Source organism: Trichoplusia ni, chromosome 14 (assembly GCF_003590095.1).
Source record: "Trichoplusia ni isolate ovarian cell line Hi5 chromosome 14, tn1, whole genome shotgun sequence".
Taxonomy (NCBI): domain Eukaryota; kingdom Metazoa; phylum Arthropoda; class Insecta; order Lepidoptera; family Noctuidae; genus Trichoplusia; species Trichoplusia ni.
In genome coordinates, this window is record NC_039491.1 from 4,970,950 (window position 1) to 4,998,192 (window position 27,243).

The 27,243-nt window shown below is 34.2% G+C and overlaps 1 protein-coding gene across 1 annotated transcript in view; it reads left to right on the forward strand.

Moving 5' to 3' along the window:
• Nucleotides 1–27,243, forward strand: part of LOC113500811 (angiotensin-converting enzyme-like) — a 75,751-nt gene that overhangs the window by 26,253 nt on the left and 22,255 nt on the right. The window contains exons 2-25 of the mRNA XM_026881709.1: nt 4,798–5,019; nt 5,792–6,047; nt 6,325–6,468; nt 6,612–6,803; nt 6,926–7,193; nt 7,814–7,938; nt 8,293–8,420; nt 8,653–8,867; nt 9,211–9,351; nt 9,728–9,903; nt 10,256–10,335; nt 12,079–12,087; nt 15,045–15,266; nt 15,651–15,906; nt 16,259–16,402; nt 16,589–16,780; nt 16,891–16,988; nt 17,068–17,240; nt 17,327–17,579; nt 17,663–17,877; nt 18,221–18,361; nt 18,530–18,705; nt 18,875–18,951; nt 25,824–26,495. Of these exons, the coding sequence (XP_026737510.1) occupies nt 4,798–5,019; nt 5,792–6,047; nt 6,325–6,468; nt 6,612–6,803; nt 6,926–7,193; nt 7,814–7,938; nt 8,293–8,420; nt 8,653–8,867; nt 9,211–9,351; nt 9,728–9,903; nt 10,256–10,335; nt 12,079–12,087; nt 15,045–15,266; nt 15,651–15,906; nt 16,259–16,402; nt 16,589–16,780; nt 16,891–16,988; nt 17,068–17,240; nt 17,327–17,579; nt 17,663–17,877; nt 18,221–18,361; nt 18,530–18,705; nt 18,875–18,951; nt 25,824–26,495 (4,575 nt within the window). The remainder of the gene's footprint in view (nt 1–4,797; nt 5,020–5,791; nt 6,048–6,324; nt 6,469–6,611; nt 6,804–6,925; nt 7,194–7,813; nt 7,939–8,292; nt 8,421–8,652; nt 8,868–9,210; nt 9,352–9,727; nt 9,904–10,255; nt 10,336–12,078; nt 12,088–15,044; nt 15,267–15,650; nt 15,907–16,258; nt 16,403–16,588; nt 16,781–16,890; nt 16,989–17,067; nt 17,241–17,326; nt 17,580–17,662; nt 17,878–18,220; nt 18,362–18,529; nt 18,706–18,874; nt 18,952–25,823; nt 26,496–27,243) is intronic.

The window sequence follows — 27,243 nt, forward strand, 5'->3', positions numbered from 1 at the left end:
TCGCATACAAAATAGTCGTGGCTATTTTTGCATTACCGGGTCTTCAAAGCAGGTTCTGAGACGAGTTCTAGGGATGCATGCATTGAAGTAGAATTCTTTTATTCAGTTTGTTTTAAAGAATTTTTGCTGTAAAAGCGTGTGAATCGAATCTTAAGTCGCACCCATTAAATTTTAGTTTTAGTTCAATTTTAGTATAGAACCGTTGATTCAAACATTAACTTGAGGACATGAAATAAAATTTTGATACGAAAATGTCAACATTTTAATATGTTGTCAAATTACATTTTAGGTCCCCAAAACAAACGGTACGTGTGTACTTATATCCATAAATTGATATCAATGAAAATACAATTTGAAAACAGATGTCTGTTCTCAACATAAAAATCAAAACAGATGTGTGTCTGTTGACAATATGTATATTAAAAAGTCGCAATTACATAGGAATGTGAATAGAAATGTGTAGGTATTAGATAAGTAGGTATAAAATTAATAACACGTGGATTAAATTAGTTGTTCTTCAGTTACAAATCCCAGTGGTCCACAATTGAACTCTTAACAGACTATATTATTTGGATTATAATTTACTTCTAGCACAGGGTTTATTATAAAATATAAAGTATTTAGAATACAATTTAAGATAAGTAAGTAACTTGAAACATTTGAGTGTTGTATATAACTTTAATTAAGGACGCCACCATACGCTACGTAACCATATGCTACGATATGTCCAATGGCTAATATAACGATGCCCGACTTTGTTAAAGAAATAGTCTGTTTTAATTTGGATTATTACACACGAACTTTTATTTAAAGTGTAGGTCGGACTAATTCTATGTGATTTTTACTCCCTTCATTTTCCGGACTTAAGGGTCTGCCACGAAGAGTATTTTCTTTGTTATTTTTTTATTAACAACACAATTGCTTGTCTTTCGCCAAAAATGATACACATTTGGCATCCGGCGTAGCACATAATTATCATAACACTGTCTACATTAAAAGGATTTTCTTAGGCATTTTACATCTAGTATTATGGTATGAATGTCTAAGTAACTCCAAAGACATAATAAGGACGATGTCCCATGAATAGATAAAATAATAATTTAATAACATTTTAGTGTTCGAATATTTTTTTGTATCTCAAATCTGCCCAATATATATAAATTAAATGTTATGTTACGTTTAAGAAAAAAAATAGTATATGTTTAAAATCATGGCGTTTATAACTATTATTTATAAATCCATTCGACATCGCATTGTAATTGTTCAAGCGTATAATCAATGCAAGAATCTTGCAGTTCGCGATCCAATCTAAGGACGTTGCCTTCGCATCTCAATTCATTCCGTTAGCTTTTTATTTAGAAATTATGCAAGATATGGCGCTGTGTCAGCGACCCTGGCTCCATACCAGTTTTAAAATCCCGTACCAAAGGGACTAACGTATACTTTCAAAGAGCAAATTTTTCAAAAGTTTATCATTATTCTTATATACTTATACTGTTTATACACAAATATTGTAGGTAAGGCATTCATTACCAGTCAACCATAGGGTATGGTCAGCAACAGACGTCGGATAACATAATTAGAGTATCGAAACAAGTAAATGCAATAAAATTAAATGAATGGTGCTATAAGGTTACAAGGTAGACTTCAAGCTTTGCCGAATGGAACAGGTCGCCACGCAAAATACACCTGCACGCGTGTCGTGAGTTTGATGCCCACTACGATGAGCATTTGTTTGATCCACGAACGATCTGCGTCTGGGGTGTCTTTGTGCTTGTGTCTTGTATGGTTTTGAAACAAATATAACTTACTGCGGAAATCGTTCTTTTTATTTTGTATTAGTTTTTGTTCACTGACTTCTGTTACTGGCGGTACTTTGAGTACGTAATACAGATTTACATAATAGGCATTATCTAGCGTGGCTTTGGTGGTATACAGTTAAACAGTATTGTGACCATATATACTGCACTTTGTTATTCGTAAATTCAGCTAATTTGTGATGCGCATTGTGCTTATAGAACTAATTTTCGAATCTGCCACGACAATCTAATCTAGATTGTCTTTCCAATCCACCTCATGAGAATTTTAATGCAACTAAATATATTGTTGCACGCTTTAAAAAAAAATGTCAGGATGCCTTCGACATTACTCGCTATGCGCTACGAGAATAGACACAAGATTCTGTAAAGTTAATTAAAATATTACTTCCCAAACATAAAATTACGAAAAGCTCTTAAAAATAGTAATGGAAAATATACTTTTTTATTTTGTGCCAAATCTTGACGTCAGGAGCCAAAACTCGGACTCAAATCCCTTGTATGTAGTAATGGGATATATCTTAATTAAATAAAACACAAAGTATTTTCTCTTTCCACACCCAGTAACTCATGAATCTTAATTTCTATAGACATAGAACCACACAATATGTACGAAAACCGAATTATGCACGCTCAGCCCCAAAGACAATGCTGGCTCTAAAGATGACAGAGTCCTTGAGTGTTTCGGTTCGTCGCACATCACTGGCTTGGCATGGCGAAGCCGACGGTCATAGTATATGTACAGAGGACATCAGTGTGAAGGTTCAAATAAAGATGAAGAAGTCTAACAAATAAGGTTTTTGTTAAAATATAAATGAACTCTATCTGTCGCTCAGAGTTCCACTTTTGTTCACATTTGATATTGCTGGAAAAATAGCTTTTGTCCTTTTTCGAACAAGATTGCCATGGCAAATTTTATTAAATTACTTTGGATTAGAAAAAATATTATATATTATTCTAAATTTCTAATTATGTAATTACGAAAGAATATGATAGATTTCTTGTTCTGTATTATGCCTGTGGAACGGTGGGCAGCATAGCATTAAAAAGGGATTAGAAAAATCAACCTTAAGTGATTGAAATAAAGTTTTTTTCAATGTCAAAGAGTAACATAATGTGTGGTCGATTGTACATAATTTGCAACATCTTTATGTATGGGAATTTCCTGCGGTTTTTGTGGGTTAAGTGGCCTGTTGTCGTTTAGGTGTTGAAGAATTACCGATGAATGCAACCAGCAAGTATGTAATACTGTTGTAATTCTTACAACTCTCTTGTGATTGTTCAATATACTTTCACTGTTTATCAATGATTTGTAGTCATTAGAAGAGTGTGTAAATATGATGGTACTAACGTATCGACTGATACCAAGTAAACAAGATCAAATTTTAAAGTTTTAAATTTTTGATAGATCTCAAATTGCAAAACTTTTTTGTTTTATTTCAGGGTATTGTTTGAATCTTTTGTTATTTTTCGCAAAGTTCACACACACGAGTATAGTCGCAATCAAGTGCAACTAACCGTTTAGTTTTTTATGGGGTAGTTACGTTCTAATCATTCGATTGCTAATCGATTTGAAATAATTAAAATTGTAGTCATTTCTACACAATAATTCCTAAGGTTTTAAGTGATAGCTCTATTAAAAAAACATTGCTTATTTAAGCTGTTAGACGTTTTGACAGTTTATTGAATGTCAGATTTTTTGCGAACCTTTTGTCTGTTATTTATACATGTAGATTTATTACTAGTTTAAGGCGTGGGGCGACATAAATATTGTTAATATACTTTCTACAAATACGGCTATTTTATTTACGAAAGTTTTTGGTAAGTTTGAATAATTTTATCAAAATATTTTAACCGGTTATGATTCCACACTGTCTGATCGTAGGGTTTCTGTATGTTTAAAATTATTATTAAAAGTGGCTTATAATTCTTTAAGCATACCTAATGCATAGTTTTAAACGACATCGTTAAAAAAAATAACCAGGTTTTATTGACATTTTACAATTTTTTAAGTAAAATCTAGGGATAATCAACTCAAAAGTGTATCCAACAAGATATAAAGGTGTGAGTAATAAATCATTATAAGCTGTCAAAAGAAGTTTAATTTTCTAAACGGAATATTAAATCGTCGAATGTTAAAGCTTAGATAAGTTCACTCAGTTCTATTCAAAACATAAGATTTACTGATTAAAATAATGAAATGTAATTGCTCATTTTCATCATGTATTACATCATCTGAATGAACCGTTATTTGAACTATTTATAAGGTGACTAACCATTAACCATTACTATTAAGTATATTATTTATTTTTATATCTTTCACAAAACGAAGTTTACCGATAACTTTGAATTTGTGGTTAAAGTCTGACGTAAATGATTTAAGCGTATTGGTTTGTCGAGTTATAATCGAACTGCACTTGTGTTCAAGAAAAATACTCTAGTCATAGTCTAGACTTCTAGAGCTCTGTCAAAAATACTCAGTAGCTATTGTGCGAGTGAGACGCCACTAGGCCACACCATAGCGCCATCTCCCTTTCACTTGATGCTTTGTTAAGATCTTATAGCTCTAGGTACCTAGAGTACCTAGCCTAGACGTCCATTATATATCTAGATACTATTTGCGGAACGGTACAGAACACTGTACTTGATTTGTAACGGTAAAAATACGTTATTTGAGTTACGGCACTCAAAGACGTCACACGAAAATCTAACTGAATTGTATGTAAAGGTATTTACAACAAAATTGATTCATTTTAAGACTATTACGAGTAAATTTATTTTTGCGTGTGTTTGCCCTTTTTTTAAAGGCCTTATGCTCTACAAACTCTACCAACATACATACAATCTTTTTCAATATGGAAAAAATACATAGTAAGCAAGCCTTCTCATTACTGCTAAATCCTTCTCCATGCGCAAATATACCTTTTCCTAGTAGATAAATATTTACAGATACTGTATGTCAAACTTTATATTTTTCCAGACCATGCTTAAAATCGGCGGCGGAGCCTTGCTGGTGGCGGCAATAGTCGCGGTGTTCGTGGTCGCCACGCAGGGCCGCGATCCCGACTTGGAAGCGCTCGAGCATGAGGGCCGCGAATATGTCTTCCAACTAGACAAGGCCACGGGAAAGAGGAGGAACACTGTCAGTCTCGCCGAGTGGGCCTACACTTCAAATATAACGAAGGAAAATGAGGATAAATGGGTAAGGTAGCATTTCAAAATATCAAACTCAATAGTTTTCAGGCGGCCATTTAAGTTAGCGCCGTTTTTTGCTCTTGCGTTCTTCCCTACTGATCATCAACAATCTCTTTTGTCTTACTTGTTGCGTATATCCCGAGTCATATTACTCGTCCACCTTTTTCTCAATCAGTAAAGTTGAAAAATAATACAGCTGTTAGAGGTTAAGAGTCAGTTCATAAGACTTAATTATTCTCCGAAAATAAATTATTCCGAAGACCCGAAATCTAGATGGAAGTTAAAGAAAAAAAACCAAGACCTGAAAAAACGTGATCGGAAATTAATCAGAGTTTCAAGTTATAAAAAACATAATTGTTCTTTGACATACCATGTGAACATAATTCAATTTCGCTGTTTTGTTTTAATGTAGTTTTGATTGCGCAAGGCGCGTCGGCGGTTACATGAGCGTTAATAAGCAAAATGATTCGATTTAGAAAACACTGTTTTTCAATAGCAAGCCCATGACACAGACACGCACGATTATAAATAAAAGATTGGGTATATGATTACTGTAAGATCGTTTGATCGACTGGCAATGAGTTCTTGGAAAATGCTTTTTTTGGGATAATCTTACAAAAATAAATTAAGTTAGTCTTGATGTAATACGTTTCGGCTTCTGGATGTCTGCATCTACTCATCTTCTGTGGGATATAGTAACGTTTGGAGAGCCCCAATATTTTACCAATAAGTCTAAGTACGCTTCGACTCATTTGGGTTATTACTTCAATAACTTTCAGATCCAAGTCCGCCTAGAACAAGCCCAGGAAGAGAAACGCGCTTGGGAAGAGACAAAAATGTATAGATGGCAAGATTTCCAAGATTTCACTCTACGAAGAATGTTCAAGAAATATAGTCAACTTGGAGTGTCGGCGCTACCTGATGATAAGTACAAATTGCTGATGCGTTCAGTCTCAGGAATGGAGGCTAACTACGCAACAGCTAAGATCTGCTCTTTCAAGGACCCAACGAAATGCGATCTCGCTTTGGAACCCGGTAAGCAATAAAAATACTACGACACAATTAAAAACAAATAAGACGCAAAATAAATTCCAGCATGTAGCTGGAATTTATGACAATTTATTTCTTTGACAATATTTACAAACAACTAATACACTTATAAACTTTTTAAAGAATCTGCTTTTAACTATGTACGCCGTATAAATGAAACAGGTTTTAAAATAAAAAAGAATTGGCTACCGTCAAAAAAAAAATGTTGAAACGACACTCATTAGTAAGATCTAATTTCAGTTTTGCTAATGGTATTTTTCAGATATCACAGAACTGTTTGCGAAGAAACAAGACCCTGAAGAGCTGAAGCATCTATGGGTGGAATGGCATAAGGCGGCTGGTTCAAAGGCACGTCCCAACTTCACCGAATATGTTAATTTATACAACGAGGCTGCTAAACTAAATGGTGAGTTTCCATTACACATAAATTAAACCAGCTAATAACCCAAAAAATACGGGATCGGACTTTTTAAACACCTAATTGAAAGATCAGCTGAAAAATTACCTGCATTGATCTCACATATAGTATAAAATGTAATTCGTCTTCAGATTTCAAAGATGTCGCTGAATGGTGGCAATCGGAATATGAAGTGGATGACTTTGAAAAGCAACTAGCCAAGCTTTGGGAAGACGTGAAGCCTTTATACCAGCAGCTACACGCTTATGTAAGGAAACGTCTGAGAGACAAGTATGGAGATCACATCGTGTCTGCCCGAGGACCGATCCCAGCACATTTGTTAGGTAAGAACTCATTTTGAAATGAACCACCTGTTCCACTACAAACTCTGCATGATGTGCTCCTTGCTTCACATACATAGCTATGTACATGAAAACGAAATTTATGTGTTCATGTATAATTTCAGGTAATATGTGGGCCCAAACCTGGAGCAACATAGAATCCTTCACCCGTCCATACCCAGATAAAAAGGAAATTGACATCTCACAAGCCATGAAGGAGCAGAACTTCACTGCTATTAAGATGTTCCAAATGTCAGATGAATTCTTCAGGTCATTAAACCTGACGGCAATGCCCGAAAAGTTCTGGAAGAACTCGATCATTGAGAAACCGAGTGATAGAGAGATTGTGTGCCATGCTTCAGCTTGGGACTTCTATGATGGTGAAGATTTCAGGTAAATGTGGAAAATCTAAAGCTTATAATGGATAAGATCTATCGTCTCATACTTGTTCATGAACTTTATATGAATCAACTTAATCGATAATTTTGATTTATTGTCGTGGTGGAGAGTTTATTTCAGTACAAATTCCTTGTTTTTATATAATTTAAATAGCTTTTAGGTTCTTGTAAAGTATACGAATGATTTCCTCGTCTAGATTTCACATTCCCTTCACGTATTTCTTTTCCTTAACTTATTTTTTCTAGTGCGTACATTTAGCTTTGTCAAAAAAACAAATATGTAGTAGATCACTTGCTGAAGTTATTTCCTGCACCGAAGACTATTTGTGCACATTCAAGTTATAAATTATTTTTTCGAATATGGTTTGAATAACACCGCTAATTTGCTTAGAATATTTAGAAGATGAAATCTACTCCTAAAATTCCAAATTATGACTAAAACTTATCTGGCTTAATTTTGAAGGATCAAACAGTGCACCACAATAGATAGAGAGTACTTTGAGACTACTCATCATGAAATGGGACATATACAATACTTCCTTCAGTATAGTCATCAACCTTTCGTATTCCGGGATGGAGCTAACCCAGGTAATTAATATTTATTTGTTATGCCAGGATCAAAATGTGTACAACGGTGAACAAAGAACATTTTAGAACAGTGCATCATGAAATGGGCCATGTTCAGTATTATTTGCAGTATAGACATCTACCGTTCCTGTTTCGGGAGGGTGCTAATCCAGGTATTTGTGGATCTGGAAACTGAATTCACTATATCATCACATGGATCTAAACTTTTCAATTTCTTCTATTGCGGTTTATGGTGTATCTACCTGATATTTACAATACCATGGCACTTATATTTTTGTAATAACATCGTTCTCATAAAGCTGCAGAACTATATGTATTTCTTTCCCTTGCATTTGTATCGTCCTAGTTCTTGTATAAACATAGCATAAACTATGTATCTTTCTCTCTCTTTCAATTATTTCCAAATAACTAACTTTTATTTTTCAAACCAGTCATGATTAATGCGAATAAAAGTGGGTTACACACGTGTGAACTAAAAGGTCTTTATTTATTGTCACCCTTTTCAGGTTTCCACGAAGCGGTAGGAGATACGATTGCTCTTTCGGTATCTTCACCAAAACATTTGCGACGAGTTGGTCTTAGTACGGGTGATGCAGAAGATGAACAGACTGAAATTAATCAGCTCTATAAAATGGTAAAGATAATTTTTAATTATTGTTTTCTTTTCACAAAATATTTTATTTCGCACCAGCCAATGTCATAGCATTATTAAATAGCAGTCAGTTTGTAGTGATATCTGAAGAAGATGATTTTACTTTATTTTTAAACTATTCCCAGCTACGATCGATTTCAGATGACAGAAATACGCATACCAAAAAAAAAAGGCTGTTAGCATCCGACTAATTAACACATTTGTGTAATTTCAGGGTATCGATAAGATTGTGTTCCTTCCATTCGCCTACACCCTCGACATGTTCCGTTACGGAGTCTTCCGTGGCACCACACCCCCTGAGGACTACAACTGCCATTATTGGAGACTCCGGGAGATGCTGCAGGGTGTGGAACCGCCTGTTAACAGAACCGAGGAAGACTTCGATGCTGCTGCTAAGTACCACGTTTCAGCCAATGTTGAATACGCCAGGTGAGAAAATAATAGCCTTCTTTACACCAAACAGGGTAGAGGAATTTAACAAGTATGGTGGTTACATGGACTCACATTTGGCGGAATTATCGCCAATATTAGTGAATTCTTTTAAAAAGGTATATTATGTAGTATATATATAGGTTAAAGGTATATAGTATTTATATATAGTATAGTAAAGGTAAGAGTGAAAGTTCATCTTTTTTGGACAATATATTACAAAGTATGTTTTGTGGCCATCTTATTTCATTTTTAATAATATCTAATTTGAGGTTTCTGGTAAAATTATGTATTGAGAAAAATATTTACAGGATGTTAAAAATATTATTCGTTGTCATTTCAGATACTACGTATCATTTATAATCCAGTTCCAATTCCACCGAGCGTTGTGTCAGCTCGCCGGTGAATACGTTCCGGAGGATCTCAATAAGAAACTGGTGGACTGTGACATTTACCAGAGCATTGCTGCTGGAAACGCTTTGTCGTAAGTACTTTGACTTTGTATAAAGAGGATTTAAGTATTAGGATTTTGTCTCATTAAACCATCCTTGCATCATATCATGTTAATTGAGATTTTATATTTGATAAAGAATTAGCTTGTAAAATTTTAAAATATAACGATTTTCAAGATTTTGATGTCAGTCATTAAGGAGTTTGCCACCTTGAACCTACCCGATCTGCACCCGCAATTTCATGAGAATCAGTCAAGCTGTGTAGGGGAATTTCACAAGAGCTCGCCAGCATCATACCCATAGCGTTGGTGACTAGCTCTTGTGGAGCTAGTAGAGAGACATGTAAAGCTCAAGTATATAGGTACTATCTGATAAATGTGTAACGTAGTTTCCAATTCACGTTTATAGTAACATGCTGAAAATGGGATCTTCAAAACCATGGCCGGACGCGATGGAAGCTCTTACTGGCCAACGACAGATGAAGGCTGATGGTCTGTTGGAGTACTTCAGACCACTGCAAGAATGGCTTACGGCAGAGAACCAGCGCACCGGCGAATATATTGGATGGGAGCCTAGTAAATCACGTAAGTACAAACATATCGTAATGCGCATTATTCTGCCTGTAATTTGATAAATTGACAGGATCTTCATTGTCAAATCTGAAACTATACTGATATAATTATCATCATCATATCATTTATATATTCGCAATTTTATAGAGATGTATTTAAATTTTGCGACGTTCGAGGTTCTCTGTGTCCACGAAACCTCTTTGGAAAATTGCCTTACCAAAAAGCTTGGGATAAATAAAGAAAAGTTTTACAAAAATAAAGCTTGTTTCAGATAGCTTAACTCTTACCCATGCAATGTTTAGAATAATTTACTCCTCAAACCATTTATTTATTTTATTTATTATCTAACCTTATTGTTTTACAGAATACTGTACAGCGGAGCAGCGAGCGGCGCTGAGCGCGAAAGAAGCTTCGAAGCCAGAAGCAAAGGATCCGGCGGAGTCGTGACGCGATGAGTACTTACAACACTTAGTCTAATTTGTAGCAGACAAGCAACACAGTATTCATAATAAACGTTTTTTTATAAGGAATTACTTGGGTTTTATTTGGGATCCGAAGCAATATTGTTACAATTTACTCTTAAAAAAAAATTGTTATCCTTCTGGCAGATTTCGTATCCATCTGCAAAAACCCGTAATATAATCATTATACAGGTTTTTGTGCTGCTCAGTCCTTAAAGAAAACTGAAAAACACACATTTTTGGTGTATACGCTAAGAAAAAACTGAAATACGGTGTTATAAATTTATTAATATTAATTAGGAATTTGCTTAACGAATGTTACAACCATAATGTTTTGCATTGTTTTGAATTTTATAACACTCGCTACTCCTAAGCCATTGATCGATGTTGCATTAGTTTTGAAGATACAGATAAACTTAAAACAGATGTTTTTAAAATGCTAGACAGTTTCTTACTGATAAATGGGCTCAAGATAAGATTTCTCGATGGTTTGATAACTTATTCTCTAAAGTCTGAGTTCAAAGCCCATTAGCCGATAAGAGCAAATATGACATGGGATAAGCCAATTTTATCTTTGAAAATTGAGACGACTACTAGTTGAAAGAAAATAGGTAGGTACATAACGCTCGGATATGAAAATGCCTACCTACTATTTTTGACTACCTTTTTTGGTAAGGCGGGGAATTGTCATGGGCACTAACGGGGGAGGAAATGGGCAGTGTCAGGCTCTTACTGATGAAACTTGAACCACTGTCCAACATCTCCCAAGTTTTAGATGGCACATGGCAATGTGTCGCATTATTTACTATTGGAATACCAGATTTGTAGAACGAAACCAAAAGACAATCATTTTGTTGTTAAATATTTTGTCAAGACAACGCGTTTTAATGTAGTAGGTATTAAGGAAAATTAAATTGTCCTCGACATCACATTTATGCAAACCAAACACGTTTGGATTATAGCCAATGACAACGCACGGGACTCTTGTCTTAACTTATACTAGCTTAGCAGTACCGATATGCTTATTATAAATTATGAAGTGAAGAAGAAAACTATTAACACTAAACCAGTCAGGAGCAAGTCGGACTCTTTACACTAAAGGTAAGGTAAACAAAAAAAAGTGCTCATCTATAATTGAAGACTGTACCAACCGTTGCTTGACTTCGATTTATTGTTATAGAGGGAAAATAATGATATCATGTGTGAAAATATCAACTACCTAATCACAATGATTCATCGGACGGTGATAGACGAGCAGATCTATAGTTTACAATAATTTGATTCCGCACCCAAAGGGTAAAAACTTTTTCTACTTTACTAATAGGCACTAAAAATAAAATCGAAAGTAAGCAACGGTTGCTACGATCATGAATTTGTTTTTTTTCCAAAATAATAAAATAAAGAGAGATATAATTATCTACACTGACTTGATTCATAATCCGACGAACTAGTTTCAAAATTTGAATCAAGCAGCATATTTATTTTTATTGTATTGTTTATTTATTAAAACTGGTTTTAGGACGATTTAGGATACAAAACAATTACAAAAATAGAGTGCCTATAAAAGATACAGACAGAGCCGGTGTTACCGATGGACAGACGGACACAGTTTCTTCAGGTGTTAGGTGTTAGATTACCGAGTCAATTTTATCATTTAAGAGGCGTATAAGATAAAACGGTATCACGTACCGGGACAAGTGGTAGTTGTGTATCAGAACGTTGAGAGAAGCAACCGGTGAGTAAATTTTCCGTTTTTTTTTTTTTAAACTAAACACTGATGTAATGCTGATTTTAAATGTTCAACGGTTTTGTAAAAAAATGAGAACGTTAGCGATGTATTCAAAAATTTCAAACAAGACCGTAAAAATGTTATTTCCTTTAATAAATTATCAAAAATGCATTTTTGCAAAGGCCCGACAAAATCAAAATTAAAATCCATTTATTCAAAATAGGCTACAAAATAGCGAACGTCAAAACATGGATGACGATTAAAACAATTACTTCTAACATAATGTTTAAGTAGTTAATAGAATCTAAGTTTAGAATAAAAAAGTGAAAACTTGGTGATTGCGTTACGAAAAAAAAACATGTTTTCCTCGTTTTATTTCCATTAAGAAAAGGTGAAGCGATCACAATTTATTCAGCCGTATAATTCCATTGGATCTTCCCTGAGATGACCGTTATTTCAACTAGCGCAGCGGTTGTGTTATTGTTTTTCGAAAAAGGACTTTGTCCATAAATCCTCAAGACACATATTTCACAACCCTTGAAAACGTTATTTTGTGAACAATTTTAAGTTCATCGAAAAGATTTTACTATGAATTCGGATAGAAAATGTTTCGTAAGTAATTATTTTGTTTTAATGCACGACAGTAAAAGGTTAATACACACGTTTTAATTGAATTGTAGATTATTAAACGTTAAATGTCAACACGAATAATTTATACGCGATTGTCTTGTGACAAAATTTATGACGCGTATGTATCAACGTAAGTAGGTATGTCTTATTTTAGCGTACTAGGACTACAGTTTCACGACAAAAAATCACAATGCTACTTGACAGACAGTATTCTTAACGCTTATTAATACTCTTCAAGATTCGGTGACTAAAGGTTTTATAAGTTAATGCACAATTTGTTTAAATTAAAAAGGAGAAAATGTTACTGCGATCACAAATCACCTTATGAAAATAGTGTTTTATGTTAGGTTAGGAATTTTAAAAACAAAAACGTCTCCCGAAGATATTTAATCGTGTCGCATTGGTTTAAAAACTACTAAAGTCACATGCGTTGCGCAGTTGAAGTTAGTTCATTGTAATGTTAATGCACCTTGTCCCTATTTAAGTTCATTAACTATAAAAATCATGGGCTTTTCTTAGAAGTAATTCTTATTATAATTATTATGTAAAAGATTGCGTGTTTATAATTGATTGGCTCCTGAAACAAAACAACGACTTATGATACAATTTTGAACGTTGATAGTAACGAAAATCATACAGAGAGTTAAAAATCTTAGAGGAGATTATCTTCCCACAAATGGTTCTTTGCAGATTATTAAAAAAAGCTGTTGTATTGGTCATTCTATTTGCAAAAAAATAGATCGTAAATAAAACGTATTACAGTTTCAATAGAATTGTTGATGTGACATGAAACCGTCCGTCACCTCCATTGGTTTCGGCAACAATTTTTCCGTAAAACAAAACATTTCAAATCCTAAAAGCATGACAGTGGTAGGTAATTAATTTACATAATAATCAGTGTTTTCAAGCACAGACGCTCTGATTTTTAGTTTACTCCGAGATCTTACTAGTTTTGTGTGTTTTTCAACATGCCTTGTGGATATTTTAGTCAAACTACTAAAAGAGTAGTTTACGTGAGTAGTAATTAGAATATTTTGCTTAAGTGTATTTAGGTTGTACTGCGTTGAAAGCCTCTATGAGGTAGCAACAAGAAACCTTTATGACAGGATCGGATTAGCATTAGCTTAACTATGCCTATTTGTGTATTGCGACATTTAGTGCACAGCTTCAGTATAGAGTGGTTCTATGACCAATTTATTACGCAAAATAGATTTGAATTTCGTTTTAATTGCAGTGTTCTAAAAATATGAAGAGTGTAATTAAATGATTGTCGGACTTATTGATATTACAAATAAGGTTTAATTAATCTTTAGCAATGTTCATCAGTATGCCCAAGGTAAATCTTGTTTGTTATCCTTAGTGTGGACAATTGTAACCTCGTAAGATATGATTGATACAGTTTGATGCAATAACAATGATAAATATGATGCTTATCCATTGTTACAAAACGGTGTTAGAATTTTATCGATAGTTATCGACTATTCGTGTCTTGTCTTTAGAGAAAATATACTTAGGTAAGGTTCTGAAATAGATCTTTCTTTAAAAACGACTTATTAATATGAATGTTTTTCGGCATAAAACATGACGCAGGTTTTTTATTCATGTTAAAATCAATGTTAAAACTCAAGATTACATTTTTTTTTTGAAAAAATATATTTAAGTACACGTACCTACCTAATTTTAATCAACTGATGCAGCCGAACTTATGCTACTGCCGTTACAGGCATATTAGTAAAAAACCTAGCAGGCTAGTAAAGTACAATGCGCTTATGTACTCAATATTTTTCTTAGACGTTCAGCTCAATTAACTTTTAACAATATTGATACTACGATCGTTGACCTTTCGGGGCCTAATCCTTGACACGCTGTTTTGTTAATCTTTTTTGACTCTACCTTCAGTATTTATGCATTGATATGAGAATGTTTTGGTCATTGTCGTTTGTGAAACTGTGTGATCTTGTAGGTTGGTAGTTTTTTGTCTCTTTATTATTAGTTTAATTTAATAGTATGTACCTACAATGTACTTGAGAGCGTTGTCAGGTGATTTTGTTACGATATTCGATAAAAGTGCCATATCTTTATCAGCGTATTTGTGTTGTTATTTGTGAAGATGAAATTTCTCAAGATAAGTTCAGAAAATAATCTTTCTCTCACAGGCTTATCACAAAAACTACAACAAAATCTTGTTTACAAACTATGAGACTACATTTTTTTGGCAATGTATAATTAATGAATTAATTAAAAGAGTAAACTTATAAGGGTTAAGGTATTTAAGAAGAGCAGAGAGCGAAATTGACACAAATTAATTGATTCATGTCACTTTCCAACCACAGATGGTCATGAAGATCATCGGAGAACTAGCCCTAGTGGGCGCCATTGCGTCAGTCTTCGTGGTGGCAGCCAGAGGCAGAGCTGTGGAGAGGGCGGCTGAAGAAGCAGCGGGTAGGGACTACATGAGAACACTCGACGAAATCATGTCCAAGGCGAAGAACAAGCTGTCTATAGCCTCGTGGGACTACCAATCTAACCTTACGAAGTTTAATGAAGATCGGCTGGTAAGTGTGAATTAATGTTATAAAATGGAATGATAAAGTAATTGTTTTTGTTATCGGTCATACAAATCCAAAATGAAAGTAAGTAAAAGGTTTTTTTATAAATCCCTACGTTGAAACCTTACTTATGTTTATTGGTTACAAGAGTTCCACTGCTGGGGAAAGACCTGGCATTCATTTTTGCATATAAAAGATCATTTATTTTTGTAGTTCTAACATAATGTTGTTGTTCTAACAACAATTAGCTCGAATAAAATCCATTTGAAACTAGTTAGGTTAGGTGTATATGTAGAAACATTTGGATTATGAAGACCTTGTCATACATTCAGATACCAATTAAAATAATCACTAGAAAGTTACCTAACGAGAAACATTATCCAATTTCAGCTACAAATATCACTCGAACAAGCTGAAGAAAACAAGGAATATTGGAAAGATACTATGAGCTATTTATGGCATGAGTACGAAGATTTAGATCTTAAGAGAATGTTCGAGAAGTATTCCAAACTTGGTACTTCTGCGTTACCTGAGGACTTGAATGAGCGTCTCATCAATGCCATCAATAGTATGCAGTCGACCTATGCTAAAGCTACCATTTGTGACTACAATAACCGAACGAAGTGTGACCTTCATGTCGAACCAGGTAAAGAACGTTTAAAAGAGTTTTTAGCTTGTCCGTTTTTAGTGTCAATATATTGGTCCTGTTGCTCCAGCGGTTAATGACTTTGACTGCTATACCGGAGGTTGTGGGTTCGATTCACACGCAGGACTAATGTTTGTGTGATGAGAACGTTGGTTTTGCCTCTGAGTATGGTTTATCTATATTACCTATGTATGTACAATGCATAATATGGATAAATTACACTACTTCTAGTACTCATAATACTAGCTTTGCTTAGTTTGAGACTAGATGGCGTTGTTTTAATGTTGTGGTATGTTATTATTATTTTATTTAAATATCGTATATTTAAATATATAAAAAATCTTCATTGCAGAGGTAACGAATATTTTCGCAACCAGCAATGACCCTGAAGAATTGAAGTACACGTGGTTGGAATGGCACAAAGCAGCTGGAGCTGCATCAAAGAATGATTTCACTGAGTATGTCTTGATGGACAACGAAGCCGCTAAATTAAACGGTAAACTTGTTTTAAAAGATTTTATACATTGTGGAGTAATATAATTATTAGACGAGTAGGTTGGCTAAGTAAAACTATATCAATTGACGAAGATTAATTGTGGGGAACCAAAGAATCAAATCTAAATGTGTTTGAAATACCCCTTATTTTTTTTAATCAGCTCCGAATTCTTTCTATAATTTCTAGGATACGACAGTGTAGCCGAATATTGGCTGAGTGAATACGAGTCCACCGACAGTGAAGAGCAATTCGCCAGTCTGTGGATGCAAATTAAGCCCCTGTACCAACAGATACACGCCTACGTCAGAAGACATTTAAGGCTAAAGTACGGAGAGAGCGTTGTATCAGCTAGGGGACCTATTCCGGCACATTTGTTAGGTAAGATTTTTAATTTCGTCCAGCAGACAGATTTATCAAAAGTACTATCTGACTGTCAAACATGCATGCTCTAGTCATAATATGGGGATGACGTTAATTTTTCTATCCAGGTAACATTTGGGCACAAACTTGGAACAACGTTGAGAAATTCACTAGGCCGTATCCCGATAAACCTGAAGTCGATATTACTGCTGCATTGATTGCCCAGGTAAACACCACATTCCAGTAGGTACTTCTAATCTTTATACTACTATATTTTTTGAACATTTTCGTAATGATGTTTTCAGAACTACACGGCTTTGAAGATGTTCAAGACTGCAGAGGAATTCTTCACATCAATAAACCTGAGTCCCATGCCAGAAATCTTTTGGGAGAAGTCTATTATTGAGAAACCAGACGATGGCCGGGAATTAGTCTGCCATGCTTCGGCTTGGGACTTCTTTGATGGTGAAGATTTTAGGTACTGTGATAATATATTATTTAAATCAAGCTCAGAAGTTGAGAGATCCTTGTGTACTTGTATTTAAGATGATTTTTCATCCACAGGATTAAGCAGTGCACCACTATCACTGACGCATTCTTTAAGACAACTCATCATGAAATGGGGCACATCCAGTACTACATCCAGTACAAAGATCAACCAGTAATTTACAGAGCAGGAGCCAATCCAGGTTTCCATGAGGCGGTGGGAGATGTCATTGCTTTGTCAGTAGCTACACCAAAGCACTTGAAAGTGATGGGTCTCTTAGAAGACGGTCCTGAAGACCTCGAATCTAACATTAATCAGCTGTATAAAATGGTAAATATTAATCAATTTATTCGAAATTTCAGGCAATTTTAAAGAAGGATTGGTTAAGTTAGTATTTTTGTTTCTTTTTTTAGGGATTAGAAAAGATTGTTTTCCTGCCTTTCGCTTATCTACTTGACTTGTTCCGTTATGGCGTCTTCCGCGGTATCACTACGACTGAGGATTATAACTGTCATTTCTGGCAATTAAGAGAATCTCTGCAAGGAGTTGAACCACCTGCACCTAGATCTGAAGATGACTTTGACCCTGCAGCCAAATATCATGTTTCTGCTGATGTTGAATATATGAGGTGAGATTGAGATTTATTTACTGCTTCAAAAATATGTATCGGCATAGATTTCTTGAGATTTAAAGGTACTGAATATGAAGGATAAAACCACTTTTGGCGCATACGTACATATTGGTACAATCACAAGTCTGTTAAATTACTTGACAGATTTTTTAATACAAAGAATGTTGAAGTTTTCAATTTATCTTCCAGATAGCAGCTAATCTGTGATTGTGAAACAGGCGCTTAGAAAAACAAAATATAGGAGCCACTATCATTTATTAAATATAAAAAACAACTATCCTGCTTCTCATTCTCTACGGCTTGGAACTCAAAATTGAAACATAAATATTTCATATTTCAGGTACTATATCTCATACATCATCCAGTTCCAATTCCATCGCGTGTTGTGCCAACTGGCCGGCGAGTACACTCCCGGGGACCCGAATAAACTGCTTTCAACCTGCGACATCTATAAGAGTGCTGAGGCCGGCGAAGCTTTGGGGTAAATATATCAGTACTATAAATATTTTGTAAAAGCGTCGCAGCGCACCTCTTAATTATCCAACTACTGAAGGTCATCATCAGGGTGTGATAAAGTAAAATAAAGTGACAAATAAAAAAATATTGTTATAATACTAAATTTACTCATAAATAAATGCCAAATTTTCAGCAAAATGCTTCAACTTGGATCTTCAAGACCTTGGCCTGATGCAATGGAAGCTTTGACTGGACAGCGTAATATGGATGCCAGTGGTGTGCTGGAGTATTTTGAACCGTTATACGATTGGCTTAAGGAAGAAAACAAAAGAACTGGAGAGTTTGTTGGCTGGGAACCTAGTACAGTCCGTAAGTATTTGATGTCATATCGTGGTAAAGTCGTCTATATATACATTTTTATTTCACAAGTTTCCTCTAAGAAAATATCCTGGTGTTGAAATAGTACGACACATCTCAAACAATACCATCAAGGCTATTTTTCTTTTATTGTAATTTTAATAATTATTTTGTTTTCTAGCATACTGCACAGCTGAACAAAGGTCAATAATGGAGGTGTCCGGTTTCAACGAAAAACTAAAGACGTACGGTTCAGCGTAAATAAATGGAAATATACTTTTACTTATAGTACAAAAACAAGACAAAAATTGAATTGCATTAAAATATATTAAGTATGGATAACTTATTATTATTATTTACCTAAGATAAAAGAAATTACATGGCATAATAAACGAGAATGGTCCAGAGATCTGGATTATTTCAATTCACGTGACATGGACACACATTATCATTAAAATGTAAAGCAACGAGGTTTTCTATCTTTTATAATTCTGTCTCTATTTATTTGTTTGAAATTAACCTTTGTGCAATACAGAGTCTGGCCCAAAATATTATTATAACACTGAATAACGTAGATGGTAAAAGTATTGTTACTAGAAATAATCCCAAGTCACAGTTATAGTTCGGCGAAATACAATTTTCAATGACAGGATGTCACACAATGGGTCGTTGCATAATGTCACAATTGCAACCCTGACCTCTCGGACTGACTAAACTTTTCAACAGACTTCTGCTGAATTTCGTTTATCATAGTAAATTGAAAATTATAATGACAAGCATATTGAATGAAAAAATTGCTACATTTTTGTAAAGAATATCCACAAATGTTAACCATGACAAGTAGTAGATGAGCACTAGATTTTTTTAAGACATCATAAGAGTCAATTTGATCACCGGCAGCTTTAAACACATATTATGTAATATCGAATTATTTGTCATATGGCTCTCGAAGTTCTGTTCTCTGTGGCTCTGTTCTTTTCTTCTGGCTTAACTATTTCGGATTAGTATAGACAAGTACTAAATACAAACGGCAATCAACACGACATACTCAGGGCGTATACAAGTGATTATCATACCTCAATTTCCATACCAAATATGATACAACATAACCTCCAAGTGCGACAATTAAAGCAATGTCACACGTAGCATGTACGCATAACACCGTCCTATATTTAATGACGATAGAAAACCATCAATTTGGCAATCTTGTCATTTGGATAACTTCCTATTCTTGAAGGGCGTACATTGTGATTTAATTTTGAATGACATGCGAGAATAAGATAATGTCTTTGTTTTCTAAGCTTGTCTTAATCGCTATGTCTACTTTTGCGGATTAAAAAAATCATACTTATAATGTTTGTGTCTGATTAAAATAATGACAAACCTTTTCAGTATTTTCCACATTGCAGGTTAGGAAACGTCTCAAATTTTCCTTAATTACAGTTATCTAAAAAAACTGGGTCTATAGATGTTTAAATTGAATGGATCGGGATTTTATTGGATAGGAATGACGTAGGTACAATATTTTTTTATCGAGAGAACAAAAGATTTCAATTAAACGTAGTGATGTGGGTACCAATAAAAAATTGTTGACATCCTTATAGTAATAAGATGCCTTTAACTAGTAATCTATTGTATATTGATTTCGATAATAGATTCTTTTGCGAACTGATATGACGTGGATGTTAGATTCTTAAGGATGCAGAATAATTGGTAGCTGTAAACAGCGGAAAGTTTCAAGAAAGTAAGTATTTTTATCATTGATACGTTGAATTTCATACAGGCAATAGTAATAATAGATCAAGTTCGCCAAGAGATGGGATGATGAGTGTTCGTAGCTAAAAACAGTTAATACCGTTCTTACAAATAGAGACAAATTCAATTTACAAACTTTAATTTAGTTTCACCTGTCCCGTTGTCTGTCAGGGTTCAAAACTTGCAAGTTGAATTTGGTCCACTTCCCGATTGAGTTGAAATCTTGACAGCATACATTGTATATTTTGTGACAATGTGTCAATGATGAAACAAATAGCTGATCAGATGCGGGCGCTGGAAGGTGGCTATAGAGTTTCGCTAAAAACTCCATCAAATATAGAATCGGTTGAAATGCCTTTTCGAGTTCTTTGAGTCCAAAGAAAAATTAATAACCTAAAAGCTTTTCTATATTAGTTTGTGTGAGCTTAGTACCGATACTATTTAACTAATTCCAAATTGGAAATCGATTCAAGGCCCGCTTATAATTAATACATTTTTTTCTTAGAGTTTATTAAGATTAAGATTTAAGCTTATTTTCCCACGATAAACGCTGTTATTGTACCATACTAGTGTAACTTATTCGACCTAATCAGTCAAAGTTTTTGCTAAAGTCTGGTCACTTAGTTATGACAAGGAGTTTTTATTGTACTTAAGTATCTACCTTTGTTTACGGTCTTGGTCGCCGTAATTATTCAAAGGCGTCACCATGGGTTATTTGTAGGAAAAATGAGTCACTAAGTTGATACAGATAATAAATAGTCAGTTCTGGAACAAATGGAACTTCTAGAATTTTATTCTGTATTAAAAAGAGAAGGTTGGTTACAAACCTTTTCAGTTACTTCCCTCGATTGTCTCTACGGACTTTTTTAGATACCGGATATTTTTAGACTATTATAGGAATATCATACCTTTATTTTTAGCATTATAAATATACCTACCAGATACTCTGATAATTATTTATTTTCCTTATACTTACATGAAAGTATATGCAGAGGTGGACTTAATGAGGTATTTACTACCAGTCAACGAGAGATAACAAGAAGGTACATTGCATTGGCAAGGTATGAATTGCGTTAAAAGAACATTATGGAAGTCCTGAAAAAAACTGTAGTTAAAGTAGAACTTAAAGTTATCTTTTTTGTAGAAATATCATGTTAAAATGGGGTTTGAGTACAAAAACACGCAAATAGGTTGCATTACTAACTCATGTTTTATAAGAAACCATACTTTAAATCCATTTACCATTTACAGATACCATTTATCTTCTGTGCATTGAAATAAAGATCAAAATCTTTTAACAATTTCGTTACATAAATGGTTGACCTTGCAAACTTCGCGGTCGTCGTTCAGTCGTGCGAGTAATAGATAGAACAATTTTACTATTATATCTAAATGTTTGTGTAATTTGACATCAATTTAAGATTAGACAAACAAAAAGTCAAGTCGTTGCCTAGAATATGACTTTTCTTGTAGATAACTTTTTTATTTATAACATATTCATTCAACTCTTTCTACCGAGAGCTTTCATATACGCAATCTCACTTTAGAAGCGTGGTGTATAAAGCATGGGCTTTGTCATCCATTTTAACGTCCCTATAACTAAAGGCACAAAACCTCCCAATTAATAACGCAAGTTCTATGTTATTTCATCCACTCGTCACAAAGCATAGACATAAACAAGTAAATAATGCAATTATGCAGTAAAACAATTTTATATTGTTTCTAAACAAACATAAGACATTCTATAAAATACTGCACACGCCACAATTGTCACGCGCGATTCTCTTGCTAGACCTATGTCAAGGTCACATTTACCAACAATTTTACCATAAAAAAATAGTCCTTGCGTTACCATATTCACATACACTTGCGGTAATTTGTCACTTAGTACGCATAGCATATGCATATAGTACTGTAAGTATTATAATGTAATGTTCGTAGGTACAGGTTGATAATTCCCACGGTAAAACTGGCACAATAGGAAAATTGCGTGTTGCTGTTGTGGTATATGTCTAGAGTTGTCAATACAACAGTAACATGTAAATATTATAGTTATGCTTTGACCTGAAAACAACAACTTCAGTTATCCAGTTTAACAAAAAAATATGAACCTTAAAACTTTAGGAACACTATTTTCTCTTTAATGTGTCTCCTATACTATCAGTGGTTATAATTATTAGTCACAATAGTAGATTGATGTAGTTATGATTTTAATTAATATCTAATTTTTATTTTTAATATTTAATTAAAATTCTGGTTTAAGAAAACTATCATATTGATATAATACTAGGTTTTTCTGCAGTCTTGAAGGTACGTACGCACGTACCTACGCATTTCATACGCACAATTAAGCAGCTCTATATAATTTCTCAGTATTTTCTTTCACACACACTTAAAATTCCCCTTTGATTTGTTTAGAAAACGATGGCATCTGTTAGAGATACTGGTGTGTGTATTATGTATCGTTGTGCAATTTAGTACTGATATAGGAAAGAAAGCTTTTTGTTATAATAGAGCACGCGTAAAGCAAATGATGACTAAGTCTCGGTTGAAGAACATTTTATGGCTTTACCGCTTAAAATTATCTGGCTGAATGATTCAATTTTGATAAGATATAAAATTTCTTACTATAATTATTGTGGTTTCCCTTAAGATTTAGATGTGTCGCAATTCCAATCTGTTTTTTGTGTTGCAAGTGTATCGGGGACAGTTTAATTTAAATTTATTTAATAAAACAAATAACTACTAAAACTAACTACTCCCATGTTTTAATCCTGGTTATGAACTATCTGAGCACCAAGTTCCATGGTTTTTGCGTGAAAGGGGCGCAAACATTGATAGATCCAAATTAATTTAACAATAATATTAGAAGAATATTAAATATTAATGTTTTTTTGTAATTATATTTTCTACATCGTAAGAAAAATTATCTCCTTAACCTAAATTATTAGTTAGGTACTCCAAAAGTTTGAAGGCATAAAATAGTAAGTACTAGGAGATAATAACCGCTCATTAGGTCACAACTTCCTGAGTGTATTGCGTTATCACTACTTTCGCTGTTACAGCTTTCTTTGTCACCAGGAAATGGGCACAGGCCTTGAATATTTAGTACTAGTGTATGACGATTATCTAATTGCTTAGGGACTGGTGTTGCTTATGAAGGAAAAGCCGTATAGATAGTGGCATGAATACATTGATAAGGGGACCTACCTTCATCGTTTGCAGCGATTAAGAGTCGCGTTAACCGTATTCATTATTTTGTCTACGTATTTAGGTACTAAAAATCAGTCAGATCTTCCCTCAGATCTGACTGGTTGTAATTGTATATAGGTACTGTGGGGCAGTAGCTGATTATGTTTGTTCCTATCTGTCACCCTAAGGGGAGACAGCGGGGTGATAGATCGGAAAAATCCAATTGGAGCCACCTTGAAAGCTCCCAGATTCTATTTTGTTTTTTGGTTTGATTATTTTTTTGTGGGAATACCTTTTACGTTAAATAATTCATGTTTCCTCGTAATCCCTGCAATACTTAATTGTCAAACGATGTAAGGCCCCGCGCACATCAGCGCGTCTTACAATTTGCGTAACAAATAAGTGTAACACAATGTTATATAACTCTAAGAATTCATTACAGCTGGGATTTTACGTCCTTTGGGTACTTCTAAGTGAGTACACACCTTAGTGTTAAGTGATTTCGTTGGTCACTGACAAAAGGAGTGTTGATTGCTGTTTTGGGCGTTGTGTAAATAGGATAATTTCACTTTTGAGCGACTTTTTTAAACAATTTTTACGTAGGCACCTACATAAACCTTTTTGGCGTTGTTCTAAGTTTTAATCAATGATACTTGATTGTTGAAGAGCGTATTCGCAGGATTTTTCTGATTTACTGGGTATTTAATATCACTTATTTACGTGATACTGATACTCTTAAAAGTCAATTGGTGTTTAAATATAAGGACAATATTCTCAAATAAACTGGTCTAGTGTGAGTCACTCACGACTCGACACATGGTTCTTAGCAAATAGACTTAATTAATACAACAAAAAAAGTATCTTGTAAATTTTTGACTTTTGTGAGATTAAGAGTAGGTATAGATAGATAGGCATAATTGTTTAATGTAATTAGTCGAAGTAACGCATAAATGATCACAGCACCATCAATTGATGCGTTAAATTATTTTGTAATTCAGAAACTAATTCATTATACAACTATAAGGCTGATAAATTTTATGGTGATTTTGAACATTTAAACAAGAATTTCATAGTAAATTTTCTCGCTAGATGACTAATCAGTGTTAAAGCATTTGAAGATGAGATCTACGATTTTTCATGGTCACTTTAGTCTTAGAAGTTTATTTTATGTAACACCTTTTTACACAAACATATTCTTCCAAATAGCTATATCTATTCTGTTCGGGATATAGAGAGTCGAAGACTTGAAACTTGAAACTGGATGAAAATGTAGGTTGTTTTTTTAAATAAGTATATTTAAGCAATAAATAACATTATCTAATATCACAATTAAGGATAGCTAGACCTAGTTAGTATGAATTGCTCTTTTCGAATTCTACACTACTGCAACATAAAAGAAAAAAAATAAAGGTATATAAAAAACACACCGATGCACATACCTATATTCCAGCTCCATATAGTCCGCCATTGTACTTGTTTATAATAAGAAGTATTAAACAAATAAATATAGTAGTTTATACAATGTTCAATATTACGACGTCTGAAACGGAAACCGCATTTCGTTATAAAGCGCTCTTGTTGTCAATATCGTTTTTGTTCTATTTGAAAAGATTAAATCAGTGTGTTACATATACGGTGCGTTTGACACGAAATGTTTCCGTGGGATATTACAAAAACTTAATATACTATAGACAATGTCAACTACTGACTCGTATACGTAAAGTGACTTTAAGTAGCTCAAGCGTTTCATTCAGTTATATTATGAGTACTGCAAACAATTATTATTGAAATGCAAATTAAATAATAATTAATTTATTAAGCTAGGACTTAATATTGCAAAAATCAAAGCGATGTCATGAAAAATCTATTCAAACATCCATTAAACGATAACGAATTTAACCAAAGCAAACATGTCCTAATATGCTAAGTGTAGGGTATCATTTCCTTCTCCTACTACCCCAGCTGATAAACCTTACACCATTCCATGTAACCCCGTAAAGTGACGATGAAACGTAAGACATGACGCATTATGACCTCAAGTCTATTAGGTACGCAGAAGTACAGCCAGACAAAGCCGATTCACACGGCCCGAGTTCAGAAGCAAGCTTACAGACGGACAGTCGTAAACGCGATACCAAACAAGCACCACGCACCATTGGCTGCTAAGAACCTCGCGCAACTAGGTCAGCTCTGACCATTTTACCATGAACTATTTTTTTACTAAACATCCCACAATGTGGTTCCAAGTTATTCTGGTGCTTTTGACATATTCTTCGGCCGAACCGCAGTTGGATTTACCGCCAATTTCAAGCACGCAGCGAAATTATGGTGGATATGGCTTGTTGTCTAGTACACCAGCGTCTATTAACTCTCCTGGAAACCAGTACGACGTTAATAGGAACTTTCAGTATAGTTCTGCGAGGCCGGTATCGTCAAGTCAATCGCCTGGAGTGTACTCCGTTTCTTCCACCCCATATAGCATAAATCCCGATATAAGCAATAACGGTTATCCAAGTCTGGACTACGGGAATGGTAGAAGTCCCAGTTCGACGTCTAGGCCTTACGATGACAGAATCCGGGATGACTCGATAGACGTAAATAACGATCCTAATTTTAGGAGGAATGATCCTAATTTCGTTCGTAATGACCCTAATTACGTCGGAGCGAATCCTTATGATTTTAACAGGGGTGGTAATGGGAATACTTTGGATGAAAGAGTGCCTCACGTGAATATACAGCAGATAAGAGATTTCTTGACACAGGCTGATGATCAGGCTTCGAAGGAATGTACTAATAATGTTGCTGCCCAGTGGAACTTCGAGACTGATGTCACCGATGCTACGCAACATGCAGCGGTAAGCTTTTACATTTTGTTTTAACAGTATGCTTGCTATTATTGACTCTTTACTCTATCCTACACCTATTAGTTTTCCGCACTATCAATATCTTATTAATATTTAATCATCGTTTATTTTTTTGTAGACTACTCACAGCAATATTTAATATTCGTGTTCTATGCCTGAAACAATGAAAATTAGTTTCAGTAGTGTTGTTAATAACATTATGTCTAAATATACGTACCAAAATAGTCACAAGTATAATTAGCTTTATAAGACATACATACTTTTAGACAAATATGAAACTTACATTAAAACTATTTTATGTCTGCATGAACACAGTCGTAGCTATATAATGTTTAAATGGTCGTCCATCCACCGTCATTACAGGCAAATGACTCTAGTATACGAGATTGTTATCAAATAAACAATGTACCTACTATCAAGTTAAAAATGGCTGTAGCGTATGCAGCATTTTAATACCTTGGGAATATGTAGTTTTGTTAATCATCGTCATAATAACATAGTTATAATGACTCTTGTTTATTAAAGTTGGAAGGAAACTATAACCGTATATTTGAACGAGAATTTTATGTGAAAAGTTATAAATAGTATCATAATGTAATTTATCTTGATGATATGTTTAAAGAAATACGCATAACATTGCGTCATATCCTAAGTCCCAATATTATATTTATTTGTGGGATCAAAATATACACAAATAAAACATTTTTTTTAAAACAATGTTGAAGAAAACTATTCGCAC